At 41.6% G+C, this 15887-nt stretch overlaps 1 protein-coding gene across 1 annotated transcript; it reads right to left on the bottom strand.

The window, feature by feature from the left end:
• Positions 1-12468: 12468 nt before the first annotated feature.
• LOC128429524 (protein FAM183A) lies at positions 12469-14205 on the bottom strand. Its single transcript, XM_053415519.1, has 5 exons — positions 14196-14205; positions 13481-13600; positions 13199-13258; positions 13006-13109; positions 12469-12540 (listed from the first exon to the last, which is right to left on the bottom strand). The coding sequence occupies exons 1-5, from the start codon at positions 14203-14205 to the stop codon at positions 12469-12471; spliced, it is 366 nt and encodes a 121-aa protein (XP_053271494.1).
• Positions 14206-15887: the final 1682 nt, after the last annotated feature.

The following is a 15887-nucleotide window of genomic DNA, read 5'->3' as shown; positions in this document are numbered from 1 at the left end:
ACAAAAAAATATCATGACTCACACAGAAGCAGGACGAGAGACGACTGAAGGCTTCATTTGCACCAAACCAGCGTCCAATGTGTCCTAAAGGTCTCCAAACTGCACTTTGCCAAATCTAATGCTTAATATAACACCAGGACAAGAGCTTAATGATGTCATCCAAGTACTGCAGACAGTGAAATCAGGACTGAGAGAGTGATGTGATACAACCGAGTCTATTTGGCACCTTGTGATGTCATCATGCTCCACATTCTGTTCTCGATTTTGCTTCGTTACAAAACCAACCACTGAAATTCCGAGTTAAAAATGCTCAGTTCTGTTTCACATGTTGAGTGAATGGCTCCTGGAAACGTCTTCTCTGCATCGACTTCTGTCAAACGACCCCGAACACAGGGGGATACCAGTGACACGCTCTCTATGAAGCCATAGTCAGTGTAAATTGTGAGTTCTCCCTTCTGCAGGGATGAGTTTTCGTCGGTTTTAATTGATCTCACCGGTGTAATGGAGGATGTGAGCTCCGGGGGGAGAGTGGCGTTTCCGAGCACAGCAAAGGTTAACCTGCTCATTATTATTTAATTGGCTATTATGAGCTCAGGAGGAAGAGCAGTGTCCTCAGAGATTCGTCCAGCAGGGTTTGCTGAGTCCAACGTACAATACACCTGTTATACAATTCCTAGTCCAGAGATGAACAGAACTGAGGCAGTGCAAACACATGAGAGAAAGTGTTGAGACGACAAAGAGGAGGCAGGTGTAAGAGACGTCTCACTCGTGATCAGATAAGAGAAAATATTAAATATGAGTGGATCTGTTTCAGTCGCCCTCTGGTGGCTGGCTGCAGTATGCGTCATAAAACTTATTATTGGATGAGACATGGACCAAATTCAAATTACAGTTTCTGATACGGTTTCATTTTCCCACTAGTTTGTTTTTAATCGTTTATTTGTTGCTATAAAACGGTGAAACATCACGATTGACAGCTGAGACTGACTCCTGATTGGCCGGTACAGTGCCACCTCTACTGCCAACTGATGTTTTTGGCACAAGATGGCTGCCTTTGTATCTACAATATTTGCCCTTGATTTCTGTTTAGTTGCAGGAGGTGGTGACAAGGCGTCCATCTTTATCTACATGTGCTTGCAATGGTTTTCTCCTATTTTGGGGATTTAAGACACGTAATCAGCCCAATGTCGAAATATAAACGTCTCACTTTAACACAAACCTGGAAACAAACCTCGAAAGCCTCAGAACGTCTTCAAACAGACAAGCTAGTGATGCTCACACCTGAGGGGGAAATCCAATCTCCTGTCTCAATAAACTGTGAAGATCATAACGTTGTTTTTTGGAGTCACAGCTTCTGTCAGGCTGCATCAGTGGCTCCTTCACTCTGGATGAATTTCAAGCGACAGCCTCCAGAGAGAACAGGTGTGAACTCGATGCACCCGTTTCTCTTCCCACACAGAACAAGGCTCCACGCTGGTGTTTACCGCTGATGAACGGTTAAATGGCCCAGAACTCGGTCGGTTAACGAACTTTAGATTTCGGCATTCAGGTGCAGACACATCAGGCCTCTGTTTAAGACAGCTCCGCGCTCAGATACGAAAATATATAAGAGGATGTGACGTTTAAGTACTTGTTGATCACAGGGTTTATAGTTCATAGGCTGGTAGAGTTCAAATGTACAAAACAAGGCGATGATGCACAATCACATTGTTTTTTATTGGCCCACTTTTTCATATTTGCAAGTTCAAACCAAGAACTCTTTTAGTATATTTAGAAACATATTTATATATATTAATTATAGCCACTTTAAGCCTTGTTATACTTTCAGCATTGTCTTATACCTTTAGGGAATTCTCTTATCTTGAAAACTCTGTGTAATGACAAGCGGGGAAAATGCATTTTTTTGGATGCATCCTTGAAACAGCGTCCAAGTTTCTAAACTGCAGTTAATCCTGAATGACTCACAACAACGTTCCACCATTGAACTTTTGAACTCGTCCATTAAACCGACTTTAAACGATTTGAACATTTCCAGTCTGTCTGTGTGAGGAACTCATATCTGAAAGAACTTGGCATGTGTGATGTTATGAGCTCAAGGAAGTGTTGTGTTGGATTTGGTTTGATTTGGACACGTGAGGCCTTGGTTATTAATAAACTGAATAAACAGACAACCAGGCGGCTGGGACTCATCAGAGGGGACATTGTGTTTCACAGCAACGACAACCGACTCTTCACTTTGGGATCAGCTCACTCGATCTTCACTGAATCACCACAGGTCACTTTTAGAGTTTCACAAAGGAAACTACCACCAGCATCAACACAGGCCAAAGACACAACCCTTTACCAAGAGGCAGGTTTAGAACGGACACCGTGAAATGTGATGCTCAACAGTATTTCTGTGTAATTTTTATTTTATTGTATTATATCATTTTCTCTCCATCAGGATCTCGCTGCAGCTTCTCCATGCAGGCGTCTGCACAGCGTTCATCACACGTCCATGTCTGCTGGTGCAGTTTGTGATGTTGGCCTTGCAGAGATGTTACATAACAAGATGGCACAATTTCCGGCTCTCGCTTTTTCGCAGCGACAGACTGCGTATGGACTCCCAGAGCATTTACTTCGATTCGCCTCCATCCCTTTGTGCTTCTCTGCCTTTCATTGCTCCATCTCTCTATCTTCTTTATTTGACCACCTCCCTGCTGCACTTGGCGAGGCCCCAGTCGCTCTGGCACCGTTCCTGCTGCAAGACTCCCTTCTCTCCATCCATCACCATCATTGGCTCAGATTTTCTGCATCGGGAAAGTGCTTCACCGGAAGACCCGCCGGAATTCCACCCAGGGCTACACACTCGTGCACACACACACACACACACACACACACACAAACACACAAACACACACAGCCCTGGACAAAATGCTGCTTGGCGCGTAATAGACGCCGGATATATCATTTTTACCTTTTTATTTATGCATCTCTCTCTTTCCATCTATCCACTGGCTCTTGTCTCCTGGGCAGATATCAGCCTGATGAATAATTGACTAATGTTAGAAGAGACCACCCGAGGGGGGACAAAGGAGGGAGAGAGGGAAACTGAAGAGGGAGAAGTAAAAGTGAGCAGCGACACTCGGAGAGAGAGAAGCCGAGGAGTCGGATGCACGGCCACGTCGATGCCGAGCTCAGACAAATGGCTTGTGATGATGTTTAATTAATGATTGGGAGATCGGCTTATTAAACAAGGACACAGGCTGAAAGAGCACACTGGGAGGGGGAGAGGGGCAGGTGGCAGGAGGAGGAGGAGGTGAAGGAGGAGGAGGAGGAGGAGGTGCAGGAGGTCAGGGAGGCGGAGGACAGTTTCCCTCATTGAGAGAAACCCGGGGTGTAAACAAGCGGCAGAGAGGATGATGGGGTCTCTGAGAGAGCGAGGGAGACGAGAGGCATCAGGTTCCAGCCGGGGCCAGTCTGCACTTCTATTAATAGAAGTGAGCACATTGGTGAGGGGAAGCCAACCAATTAGAACCAAGCTGCACAAACTCACTCTGTCACACACACACACACACACACACACACACACACACACACACACACACACACACACACACATTTACAGACGTGTTGTCTTTGTCCCTCATTGTCACCGGGGTCACCTCCTCAGGGACCTTCGTGGGAATCTAACCTGCACTGCTAATGATGACCCTCGACCCCGATGTTTGATTGGTCAGAAACTTTGCTGCAAAAGTCGATGATAACTCTTATTAGCCTGAGGGGCTGCGAGGCAACTTGTGGATCGGGCTGATGTAAATCAGCGGCTAATTAAGTAATTTTGTGCACAAAGGTTTCGATCTGTTTTTAAAAGTTTCCAAACACGAGCGATAGATGGAAGTTGCAGATTCCAGTTGTTTCTTCCTGAGGATCTTATTTGTTATGTGCTACTTGGACCATATTCACCATTTACACAGGGTTTCACTTTACGTCCACATTCCTACAGAGCTGCGCATGTTTGCAAAAAGGGTTACATTGGCTATTTCACAAGCGGGCAACTTTAGGCCCACATCACTTTTTCTCCCGGTGGTTTGATCCCCGACCTCCTCCTGTCGTGAGTCTTTCTTACTCTTGTTCTTTTCCCTGTGAGGTTTTCTTACACAGTTGGTGCAGATCACAATCATCAATCTCTATCAAAGATATAATTTGTCTTCATTAAAATGTCTAGAAGCAACTTCACCTATGTTCTTATATTGTCTCGACTTGTGTAGTGTGTAAAAAAGGATAGCATGCACAATTCCCAGTCACACCAGTCTATGATATAAAAACATATAAAATATAATACATCTCTCAGGTGCCCTCAAGAATATGCAATAAAAAAGTATAACTAATGTTACTGAAATATTGATTCTAGACCTTTAGGCAACTGGATTTCAGCTCTTTTTTAATATTTGTTATAATATGCCCCACTGTTCCGATCCTGCCTGAAAGAAAAAAGACAGATGAACCTTCTGGAAATGAATCGAGCCATAAGATCCTCGTCTCCTTCAAAGAGCCGCGACTCCTGCCATTCCTCAGAAGAGCTCTCCTACTGGTTCCCATGAGTTTAAACTGGGGACAGATATGCAAATGATGCAATTAAAACACACTTGTGAAGTGAGAGTGAGCAGAAACATGTCAGCCACAGAGATCAGGTCAGTTTTCTTTGTTGTGAGCTTTTAGTTCGGGACGTGGAACGTTTCCCAGCTCGCGGCCCCACATCTATCGATTCCCAGCGTTGCTCCATCCTCGCCACCTTCCCTCCTGCTCCCTTTCATCCTCTAATGTGATTTCTCTCCTTCCCTCGAAGTCTCTCCTCATTGAGATGCCGTCTCTTCCCCCCCGCATCCATCAGAGCGTCGCCTCCCTCTCCAGCTCCTCTTATCTCATTACTCTCTCTAATTAGCCCCAAACGAGCCCGAAGGAACCAATAACACGCCTTCACTCCTGCATATCAATGAGATTCACACACTCACACACACACACACACACATCTGTAGAGTCATGTTTAATTTGTGTGCAAATATGTGTGTGTTTCTCACGTTCCTGCGTAATATTTGCATTTGTTGAAACGGCCCATGGGTTTAAGCAGACTTTAGCAACCCGGGTTGACTTCAGGCAGATTCATTATGTAATTGATGTGTTTGTGTGTGTGTGTGTGTCTGTGTGGGTGTGCGTATGTGTGTGGCCAGCTTGTTACTCAGCTGGACGCAGGAAATGTGGTGTTTGCTTGGGAACACACACACACACAATGTTCACACACACAAACCCACACACAAACAGGCAAACAAATGCTTGTGTGGAATTATTATATTAACAAACCTCATCAGCGTAGAAATAAACATAAATATGATGTTTTACTTAATGTTTCTGAGGTTGTTTTTTTATTCAGTAAATCTTTTAACACTCAGACGGTTTTAATTGGGTCGAGTGATGTGTGTTCAAACCCAGTGAGACGCTTTGCTGGTCAGTTGTGTGTGACTGAGTTGGGAAGTAACCCAGGCACAGCTGCAAGTGCAGCAAAACCAACACTCATGCATAAAAGATGAGTCCCTTTCTCTCCCTCACACACACACACACACACACACATACACAATCACATTCACACACACACACACGCACATTCACACCCCTATCGAAAAGTGTTTACCTGAGTTTATTTCTTTTTCTAGGATTTCATTTACCAGTTTGCTGTTTTCCTATGAACTGGACAAACATGGCTCCTCGGTTCCTCTTGTTATTTTTGGACCAGTGTGGATGTGTGCACCTGGGTTTATTTCTGTATTTTACTCCTCACCTCTTCCTCTCATCCTGGTCTCACCCTCTCTTCTCCTCTCTCCTCTCTCCTCTCTCCCCTCTCCTCTCTCCTCTCTCCTCTCATCCTGGTCTCACCCTCTCCTCACCTCTCCTCTCCTCTCTCTCCTTTTCCTCTCATCCTGGTCTCACCCTCTCCTCTCCTCTCCTCACCTCTCATCTCCGCTCTCTCCTCTTTCTCCTCTTCCTCTCATCCACTTATCCTCGTCTCACCCTCTCCTCTCCTCTCCTCCCTTCCTCCTCCTCTCCCCTCCTCTCCTCAGGCCTCAGTCTGTCTGAGGAGAGGACAGAAAATTACCTCTGGGTGTTTTTTTCCTCGTCTGCACTCAGCTATGAATCCCTGCCCGTGTGTGAAATGGTTTTTGCCGTCTCTCCCCGAGCTGCAGCTCAGCCTGCTTGGCCGTTGTGTAATGAATTAACGGCGCTGCCTGTTATGACTGCGAGTGCACGTTCTCCCTGGTGAATCAATAGTATCTGTGGATGGAAAGGAAACAGAATCTCTCATCGCTGCCCCCATCACACAGCTATATCTATTTCCTTTCATTATTTGAGCATGTCTTTCTTCTTATCTGCCCCCAGACCCCCCCCCCCCCCCACCCCCACCCCACCCTGTATCCCTCTCATTTCCCCCTTACCCGGGAGCACAAGAGTGACTTGAAGGGCAGAGGATGAGAACACAAATTAACCACAGGGAGCGGGTGATTGACAGAGACCGAGAGGAGGAGGAAATGGAGGGATAGACCATGTAAAATAGATGGAGGAAAGCGATTGCCTCCGATATCGATCTGGTAATCCTCATTGTGTTCTCCGGTGATCGTAATCTTCCTCCTGCACAAGAGGAGGAGACGCAGGGAAAAGGGCAAGAGAAGAGGAGGGAGCACACGGTGGGTAGGGAGGTGGGGGGGGGGGGGGGGGGGGGATGAGATGCAGAGAGAGGAGGTGCATTGCCATCCAGTGGTGCAGAGAAATGCTGCAACTCATCGTTTCATTGATAAAGCCCTTGTTGCTGCATGTGAACTGATCTGTGCTGGTTTGTGTGTTTAAACTCATTCATGAGGACATCAGCTCCTCTCAGCCCCGGGTCGGTGGCACAGAGGAGGTGGAGCTGAAAACAGTGAACATATGGTCCGTGACACACACTCCGACCTTGACTGTGGTATCTCGGGAGTGTGCACGTGCTCGTGTAAGAAAAAAATCAAACACACAATCACAAGATACAGTTTTCTCAGACCTTTATTTATGAATTTTCCGACATTCTGTATCTGTGCTATATTGCTGTTGGATTTTCAAATGGCCTTCAAATTGTTTCTTTTGAATAATTTCCCTTAAGTTTTATATTTATTAAAAAAATGTATGTAGTGTGTGTAATGATTGCCGAGTTGTGTTCATGCATTAGCTGACTGTGTGTTCTCTGACGGCAGTGTTTGGTTTTGAGTAAAGATAAAATAGTTTTGAAGCATTCAGATGTTTTGTGAGTGCAGCTTGAATTTTGGGGTTTGTGTTCACTGCTCTGACAAAAAGAGAAGACGTTTTTGGAAACAGAAAAATTAATAACACATCTGGATCAACCATAATAAACAGAATTGATATCCAGACAACCAAGACAAGTGAAAATAGAGTATTTCAAGCAAATCAGCCAAACACTGATAAAACATTTCTTTATTCTTTTTTTCCACGATCTGCTCTTGCAGGATAATATCTGCTTGTAGCGTCTAATGCATGATGCTGATCAGGGGTCAGTTACCTGCCCCCACCAAACTGCATGTGACTCTAATCCCAGCTCTACTGGCTCCTTAGCTTCCTCCAAACACGTGGATATACAGTAAATGACTTGTGTGTAAAATCAATGTGAAGCCTCTTTGAAAGAAATATATGAACATTTTGTGAACCTAGTTGTGCATCATATGCTACATCACAGCCTCTGTGCCAGACTCAGGGGCTCAAGTGCCTTTTCCTAGATTAGCTATGGATTCAAAATTCAATAAATACAAAGGTCCTGGAGGGAAAATAGAGGATTTGTTTCTTTTCACCACGACTGCTGCTGGTTGACCGGAGGGTTTGGATTTGCACCGAGGAAGTTAGAAAACGACAAAAGCAACAAAAAAGCAAGTGTGATGTTGAAAGACGTTTCCAGAACAAGCGTGAAGCGTCTGGAGGAAGAGCATCAGAGTGGAGTGAAAGGAAAAGCAGAAGTTCTATAGAGAAGCAGAGCAGAGACGGGGTTTAAGAAATTAATCGAATCTCCGAACTCCGAGCATCGCTGCTAGTTATCGTGGCAGCTCAGGAGAAAGTGTGGGAGCAGTGCATGAGAGAAGTGTTTAATAAAGTGTCACAGTGTGTTAAGGTTGTACCTGGGATTCTATTAGAGGAGCAATGAGGCAGAAATGAACATTTTACCAAATGTGCTGCACAAAATGATGGACATGAATATCATCTCCTCCGCTCATGATCATTTACATACCCTGGTCGTAGCTCGCTCTCTCCTTCTCTCTCTCTCTCTTTAACACACACACACACACAAATTTTTTTCTGCCTGCCTTTCCTTTTCTCCTCCCACCTGGCAGCTACAAAGTGATGACCTCAGGAGTCATTTATTAACATGGATTATATGTCGACAGGAGCCGAACCTGGCAGAAAACCATTAGTTACACCTCCTTCTCTCTCTCTCTCTCTTGCTCTCTCTCGCTCCCTCGCTTTCCCTCTGAGCCAATACACCACCAGAGGTCTGACAGAGAGATGTAAGGAAACAGAGAGCGATAGAGAGAAGGAGAGAGAGAGATAAGAATTGAAGAAAGAATCCACTTTTGCATTGACCTTTTCGTGGTTCATCATTCAGGAGCCCGCAGGTTTGATATCCTCTCTATGTTCGAGATGAGCCATCGATACCTGTGCTGTTAATGTCAAGCAGCTACTGATTCTGCTCTGACTCCGACTCTGGGATCTGAGGAGACGACGGATACCTCTGTCTCTGTCCACAACCCCCCCCACCCCCTCCCCCCCTTTATACACTGGTGCTAGACAGATATTTTAAATTGGTTCCAGTGGCTCCATAGTCCAGGAACTGATGCTTGTTTCTTAAAATTAAAAAAAGCCCATTAACAACAGTTGATTATACGAATGGCTTTTTAATTGTTGAGACAAAGTGGAAGTTAATATAACATATAAATAGTTAATAGTTTTAAGTGTGATCAATTTAAATGTACTTAAATATCATAAATAAAACCGACACCAAATAATAGTATGAGTCCTTAATATAGCTAATTAGTCCAAATCATGGATCTTGATGAAAGAAAATCATCAGACACGTTTGGCAGACTGATATTTATATGTGTGTGAAATTGAATTAAGAAAAATCTGGAATTTAAATGTAGTTTCATAAGGAAACTTTTGGGCCTCTGTGGACGTACATGCACTTATCTTCTTACTTTCACTTTATGTAAATCAAACAAATCTGACTAATAATTAATGTATACAGGAAGAAGACATGTATCAGTCACCAGAACGTTTTTAGAGAATTGGGTAATCCTGTAAACCCACCACTTCCTCCGAAACTTTATGTGTGTTGGGTTGTGTGTGTGTGTGTGTGTGTGTGTTTGTGTGTGTGTGTGTGTGTGTGTGTGTGTGTGTGTGTGTGTGTGTGTGTGTGTGTGTGTGTGTGTGTGTTTGTGTGTGTTAACTCTGTCCACATCACATGTCCTGTGTGGACTGTTGAAAACAGACTGGTTTCACTTCAACATGTGTTTGACTATGTGGACAGAGAACAGCTCAGCTCTTATCATGAAGCAGGTGGGAGCTCAACCAAATCAACAACACTAACTTTTTATCTACTTTGAAGTTAGAATATAATAGTTAAATCCTCATGACTTATTGTTAATTAATAATAAGCTTTATTATTAACAATAACATTAAGGTTATTATTTGTCAATACACTAGAAACCTCAATATTTTGTGTAAAATGATCAAACAAAATGTCACTTTTCCCTTTTGTATTAATTTAGTTTCCAAAAACACATCTGATATCTTCAAGGTGAACGGGGCTGCATGTAATTCTTCCCAATGTTCTTTTGAGCAGACGATATTAATGTCTGCCTGATGTTCAAAGCACAAGGCCAACACATTGTTATTCATTATTCTTATTATGTCTATTTTGGTATGAATTTCGAATAGAACTAGAAAATGTATTTCCTGCTGAAAATGCAGCGTGAATGACGAGCTGCTGAATAGAGATGAAAATGTATGAAGTCTTTAAAGAAAATGAACTTTGACAAGGACGAATATGAACTGAACTAGTTGAATAGCTTCAGAAGAAATGCATAACTGAAAAAAACTGTGAGTTTAAGTGAAAAGTTTGAAATTGAAGTCTGTACTTAAAGTAAATGAAGACTGAAATGAAAAGAACAGTTAAACAGCATCGTGACATCACCCATTGGTTTGTGAACTGATGTTTTGAAGCCGAGAGTTTAGAATTTGCTAAGCGCCATCTTGCAATTTCAGAGCCATATTTGGACAAAGAGGGAGGAGCTGGGTCTGACCTCTGACCTCTCAACTCGAGGTCGAACTGCTGACAGGGTTAGCTTCCATCATGCGAGGTAACGTACGTAAGGATTAAGTGATCTGAAAAGTGCACATGTCCGTATTATATACATAGGAGTAATGAATCGTAGCTGAAGTTGCTGTAAAATATTTTTTTCAACACTGCTCTATGACCTGTGTGACTCGTGATGATTAACAGCTCCTGGACTGTTTCCATCTCCATCATTACAGTTGAACTAAAACCTGTAAAACTTTTTTAAAGGTGATAGCAGCTTGTGTTCCTCCGGGGGTTTGGACTTTACTCTCACGCTGCACAGACGACTGCATCGAGTGCTGTGAGGTTTACATGAAATATTACGTTAATACTGTGCTTTCTCAATTCAAACATTTATACAGTCCGTGGTTTTAACCTTTAATAGTCACCAGGTTGCAAATCGTATCACCAGAAGTATCATTAACTCATCTGATCCTATCTCTAATTTATGACTCAGGTTTATAAAATATCTTATTTACCAAATTGTGGTTTGTTATCGCTAATTTTACTTCTGTGGTCTCTCTCTTCTTTATTTATTTCAACTTCACAAGCCCACATTTACATGCAGCCGTAAAGCAACGTGGTCTCATGAAATGGTTCCTAAGATATCATACTAGAAGTTATGTCCACATTTTCGTAAAGAATCATACGAATTTTTAGCGCTACATTTTTCGGAGCTCGGCAGCACTCTGATAAAGCAAGATGGTGGAGATTGCTGTATTCCTGGTGGAAAACGCTATAATTTAGCAATGTTTCTTAATAAAAATGTGTTTTGATGATATCTATGTCGAGATGTGTGTGTTTCAGTTTCAATATTTTCATTCATGGTTAAAAAAACAACCCACTAATATGTTTTTTAAAACCTATTTTCACAACCCTAATCTAAACCAGGAAGAACCATACAGAGAACTACAAATTGAATGGCGTTTCTGTACGTGAGTGTGTGTGTTGTTCCCATCTTTTGTAGTTCTAATGTGTTTTCACTATTATGTGAGATAGCTGGATCAAATCTGTCAAATCTGTTTTAAGTGGTATTTAATGGCCAGATATGGTCAAAATATGTATGTTTGCTTTATACACAATCATATGTTTCACTTTAGACCAAGTAAGAGACATCTTTGTTCATTGATAACTCAATTTCTCACAACCCAGTCTAAGACTGTTTGCCCTCCTCCCCTCTGGGAGGCGCTACAGGGTTCTCCGTTCCCAGACCAGCAGGTTCAGGAACAGCTGATTCCTACTGATGTCACTCTGCTGAATCACCTTGGTGCAGACTTCATATGTATTTTTCATATAGTGTTAGGGTTAGATGAATGTCCGCCATGTTTTTTGTTTTCAGGAAGAGAGAGAAGCGCATAGGTCACGTGACCCCAGCCTCCTGACTCACAGTTTAGTGGAATTCATACGAATTCTAGTGCATTACTTTTAGTAGCATTTCCTACGAAATTGTGATGAGACCATCCTGCGTAAAGACACACTCACACTATAGCTTGAATCCATAATATCTTCAAAAGATTTTTTTTTAATTAATTAAAGATACACAATTCATTTTTGGGAAACTTTCTGGAAAACATTTGACTCGGGTGAGACTCTGCACAGATCAGGGATAGGAACAGGAAACAACTGATAGGAAGACATCGTCAGGGGGGTTCAGGAGAAAAGACAAGACTGGAGGGAGACAAAGAAGACACATGTTCAATTTAAGAGTGAGATAAAGAGACAGAATCAAACAGATGTAAACATTATACCACAGTCTAACAGTCTAGACTCAAGAGCAACCACAGTTCTCAAGGTGCCATGTACCAGGATCTGACCTCGACTTGTTATAACGAACAGGAAGTATTTGATCATGTTCCATCTCTCACTTAATATCATGGGGTCGTTCTCAGTTTAGATTTAATCATTTAAACTTACAGGGAGCTGAAACATCTGGACTCACTGGTCTCATTGTAGGTGAATGGTTTCAGCAGAGTTCCCTCCTCTGAGTTGTCTTTTAGTCCGGGACCGAGTAATGGTGAGGGACTAACTGTTTTCCTCTAAGGTGTAAGAGACGAGGGACCTCTTGTGTATCAGATGTCTCTGGTGATGTCGCTGCGCTGTCGGTGGTGGTTGAACCTTCTGTCAAAGCGGTCTGATGGAATCTGTGGAGGAGCAACATGGTTCTGATTCTGCATCCAAGAGTTGGATTTTAACTGAGGTGACTGTAGAAGAGCAAATGGCTCTGTGGCTCCTATTTTTACAACTTTCAAAACTGCAGATGTAACCAAATGTAAAACTCAAGATTTATTTTTTGTCTTCTATCGTTTGAAGGATCATGACTTCGGCTCAGACTACAGGTACAGACCTGAAGTCAGTTGCTTGCTGCCACACTATTTACTTTTTGATATTGAAATAGAATCGCTGCTCGGTTGTTCATGTCTCTTACATGTATTTACCACTAAACATCATCGTAAGAATAATTTAAGAAAAATATATTGTACATAAATAGCTCCAATCCAACGCTGAAAGTTAGTTAGTTAAGTTAATTTTAAAACCTTCTTTCTGTTGTCAGATTAAAAACCTATGAGAGATTAAAACTCTCTCTAACAGGAGCCTGTTTCCCTCACCAGTGGTTCTGTGCTCCATCCTATCTCGTGACTCTCAGTCACCGGCTCTGGATACTTCTTGGAGGGAACTTGTCGGGCGAAGTGGAAGGCCTCGATCAACTCCGCTGGAAAAAGAGGAGAAGTGATGATGTGACACATGATGTCCAACGTTCAGGCCCTCGCCCGGGATAGAAGAGAATCCATGTGAACTTACAACTCTTTTCAATCGTCTCTTTTGGTTTACTGACCGTGGGTTTGTCTGACAAGACATGCACTGTGAGAAAGTGGAGAAGAACACAAAACAAAAAGCTTTCATACATTATCATCAGTGTAATAAAACAGCAGATACAAACCACTTTTTTCAATGACATCTAATTTAACAAGGAGTTTTTAGTGGAATAGTTTCAAGAATCCGAAAATAAATAGTGCAAATAAGTTCTCCTTCAGGTCCAGAATTTAAACTGGGTAAAAAGGGTTGATAGAAAGCTGTCCTTACGTTTCTTGAGTGGGTTGATGGTGAACTTAGTGTAAAGCATCTGGTGTCTCTGCTCCTTTCTTATCGTCTCTTGATGAATTGCGTCTTGATGAACCTTATTCTTGGCCTCCTCCTTCTTTTCTGAAATGTTGACAGATAAAAACTCAGCTGTATCCAGATGTTTATGACTGTTTTTTCTCCATGCGTTACTAAGCTGATTTGCTCATGGCGGGTGAGAACAAGAGTAAAACTTTATACTGTGTAAAGATATCTACAGTTACATCGTAATGTTATTAAACATGTTGATATTTAATAACTCAATAAAGGTGGCTATTCCCATTGCTATGAAGACATACAGTTAAATATGGAAATATTCAGAGCTAGAGTGGATGTGATCATCTCTAGAATAAGAGCAGGTCTGAAAATCTTCTAAAACCTTTGTCAAATTTAGTTCTTCATACATTTTTTAATGATCACTGTAATCTGACTACTTGATCACTATAACCAAATTAAACAGCATTTATATATACGATTCTGTCCCAAGTTTTTCTACTGTATATTTCTGGAAGGAGACTCAAAGCTACACTTTTGGAAATTGTTGTAATGGTCACGTGTGTTAACTTTGCCCCCAAACATATCATATCTCTGTGTCTTGAGTGTTGAGATACTGATGGTGGTGTCATTTCACCAATCAACCAAAACTTCCATTTAACACACTATGATAACAGGACCTTACCATCAGGCATGATTGATACCTGTAACAGTCACCAGTGTCACTTCTATCAGCTCACTACAAATACCACTACAACTGCTTTAACAGTTCTGTGGAAACGAGAGCTAAAAATGTTCTTCTTCGATTTGTTTTCCCCGGTTGGCCACTAACATCAAGGGGCATTACAGCCGAGCTAAACATTTTAACTTTTATATACATTCTATGTTTGTGGTATACGAATATCAAAGGAATGTGATGATAGCTCATTGCCATGATCAAAGGGATTTGATGATAATTAAAAGATATATATATTTGAAATATATAATTTTATAAACATATCGTTAAAATATGCAAGCAGAAATGTCTTGAATGAAGTGAATGTTTTTTTGTTTGAATGGTTTAATCGCTTTAATCTGTTACATCGAAGTATGTGGCTGTAGTTAGCGATCAAAATAAACAAATGGGAGAAGAAGAATATGCAAATATGCTTGCTCAGCATTCACACTCATATATTTAACTAACAATTGTCCTGTAGTATTCACACAGATAAAGATTTTAAAAACAGCAGTGCTCAGAATTACACTCAGGGCACACATCCCACCGTGATGACTTTTAGAGACAAACTGCAAACGGATGCTGTTGACATGGTAGCTAATGGATAAAGGTTTTAGACTCTAAACTTAAATGATTTTAAAGCTAACGCCACGATTGATCAAGTACATTCATACAAAGTGCAGTCAAATGGAATATAAACACAATCAAATGGATGTTTGCTGTGAAGTCAAAACAGAACCAGCTCTCCTGGGTTCACAGATCTGCAGAATACTTGCCAGGTAAATCTTTTCCGAGTATCATTGATCCCAGACTGGTATCATTGGGTCCAATTCAAGGTTCTGTGGGACCCTTAAATGTCTGTTATACGTCTGGTTATACTTCTGGTTATATATTTGAGCTCATTGTCTAGCTCCAATCAGATGGAGGGTATCTTTACATCTGAAGCACCTGAAGCATTCGAACAGCAGCTTGTACAGCGCATAGCTAATCAACCTAAATATTATTAATTACGTTATTTAAATTGGTTATTAGTTTACTTCGGGTGATGTGTGCTCTAAGGGTCTGATGCAGCAGAAAGTTTTATATTTGTTGTGGAAATTGTGTTATTCCTTTGTGTTGGTGTGTCAAGTTGAATTATTCCTAAAAGGATCAATAAAGGTTCATCTTATCTAATCCTCTCTTTACCTCTGCCAAGGAGATTAGGTTTGTTTGTTATTTAACAGGATTAGACATTTTGTGGAGCGATGGGATGTGACCCAAAGAAGAACCCATTACATATTGGCCTGGATTCAAATAAATAGACAGATAAAGCATAGACATCAGCCCCTCAAAATCCAGACTCTAATTTAGTCATAATTATTATGATACTACTAATAATAATTATACTTATAATTATAATAACAGTCGTAGTAGTAATAGTAGTAGCAATTGTTTTCCTTTGTTTTGAAATTACACGTCTAACAAGAAGAAGAAGTTCATTGTTCATTATGTGGTCTCACTCATCCTTGTTATTTTATTTTGGTATTGTTCTCATATGCAACCTGGACAATGAAAGCTAATCATCACTGAACACGAAGTTCCTCTGCAGCTGTCGAAATTGGGCCTGATGGTGGCGCTAGAGGATTTTATAGATATCACTACCCAACAGGGTGTTATTCAATT

The sequence above is a fragment of the Pleuronectes platessa genome, chromosome 3 (genome assembly GCF_947347685.1).
Source record: "Pleuronectes platessa chromosome 3, fPlePla1.1, whole genome shotgun sequence".
NCBI classification, from domain to species: domain Eukaryota; kingdom Metazoa; phylum Chordata; class Actinopteri; order Pleuronectiformes; family Pleuronectidae; genus Pleuronectes; species Pleuronectes platessa.
The sequence above is the reverse complement of the archived record's forward strand: the minus strand, read 5'-3'. Positions and strand labels throughout refer to the sequence as shown.